At 63.3% G+C, this 1,158-nt stretch overlaps 1 protein-coding gene across 1 annotated transcript in view; it reads left to right on the forward strand.

Moving 5' to 3' along the window:
• TIAM1 (T-cell lymphoma invasion and metastasis 1) overlaps nucleotides 1-1,158 on the forward strand; it is a 72,855-nt gene that overhangs the window by 62,656 nt on the left and 9,041 nt on the right. Inside the window, exon 17 of the mRNA XM_015565533.1 lies at nucleotides 91-293. Within this exon, the coding sequence (XP_015421019.1) occupies nucleotides 91-293 (203 nt within the window). The remainder of the gene's footprint in view (nucleotides 1-90; nucleotides 294-1,158) is intronic.

Below are 1,158 nucleotides of genomic sequence, written 5' to 3' on the forward strand. Positions count from 1 at the left end.
TCCCCAAGGCAAGGCCCAGGTGAGCCCCGCCCACAAAACCCTACACACACACACACATACACACACACACACCCCTACCTGCAAGCAAAGCCCCCCACCTCCCACCCCTGCCGTCGCCCCGCTCCCAGCCCACGCCTCTGTGCCGCCTCTTCACCGCCGCCCTGTCGCCCCCAGTGGCCATCAAGACCATGAACAAGGTGGCCAGTCACATCAACGAGATGCAGAAGATCCACGAAGAGTTCGGGGCCGTGTTTGACCAGCTGATCGCGGAGCAGACTGGCGAGAAGAAGGAGGTAGGACCCGCTCCGGGGCCCCTGTCCCCACGCAGGGCTGTTGGCCGTGAAATAGCCGGGACGGGCGGGATTGGCGTCGCGGTGGATTCTGCCCGCGGCCCGGCTGCGGTGTGGCTTCTTCCTCAGCGAGGGTTTCTTAGGAAAGGACGGTGTGGACTCCCCGCGGGCTGGGGTGTGGGGCTGGGGTGTGGCGTGTGGGGTGACTGCTGCCCGCGGGCCTGGCTCACTCTAAAAGCCCCGGGGGCGGCAGCTGCCTCTTGGGGCTGGAACTGTGACTGGTCGGAGCAGGTGCTCAGCCAGTAGCTGTGGAAGGATGACCTGAAACCTGCGTAAGGGATTGCAAACCTGCACACTGCCTGGGCGGAAGGGGCAGGACAGACCCTCCTGGAGGGGCTGGGGGAGCCCTGGGCTGTGCCTGCCCTGAGAGCGGCTGATGGAGGCGGGACAGGCAGCCACCCAGCGTCAGTCTCCTGGGCTTGCTTGCTGCCTCCTGGGGGTGGGAGGGAGGGAACTCGGGGGAGATTGGGGGCTGAGAGCAGGGGGGCAGAGCCCTGTTAGTCTGCACACAGAGCAGCCTCCTCCGTGAGGGGTAGGGCTGTTCTCCAGGGTCATTGTCCCCCGGAGGTGAGGGTGGGACGTCTGACCGGTCAGTATCAGAAAGAGGTAAAGTCAGGACGTTTCATGTGTGTGTAGAAGCAAACACACATGATGGAATTTACTCGTGTGCTGCGAGGGAGAGGCAGGTGGGTGAGAGTCATGGTGTGGGAGAGGCCGGTGGGTGACAGTTTATTGAAAGTCACACGCGTGGTGTAGATGTGGAGTGAAGGCGTGTGGCGGTGGTTTGTGGATGGGACACATGGGTTTT

The sequence above is a fragment of the Myotis davidii genome, unplaced genomic scaffold (genome assembly GCF_000327345.1).
Source record: "Myotis davidii unplaced genomic scaffold, ASM32734v1 scaffold436, whole genome shotgun sequence".
Taxonomy (NCBI): Eukaryota; Metazoa; Chordata; class Mammalia; order Chiroptera; family Vespertilionidae; genus Myotis; species Myotis davidii.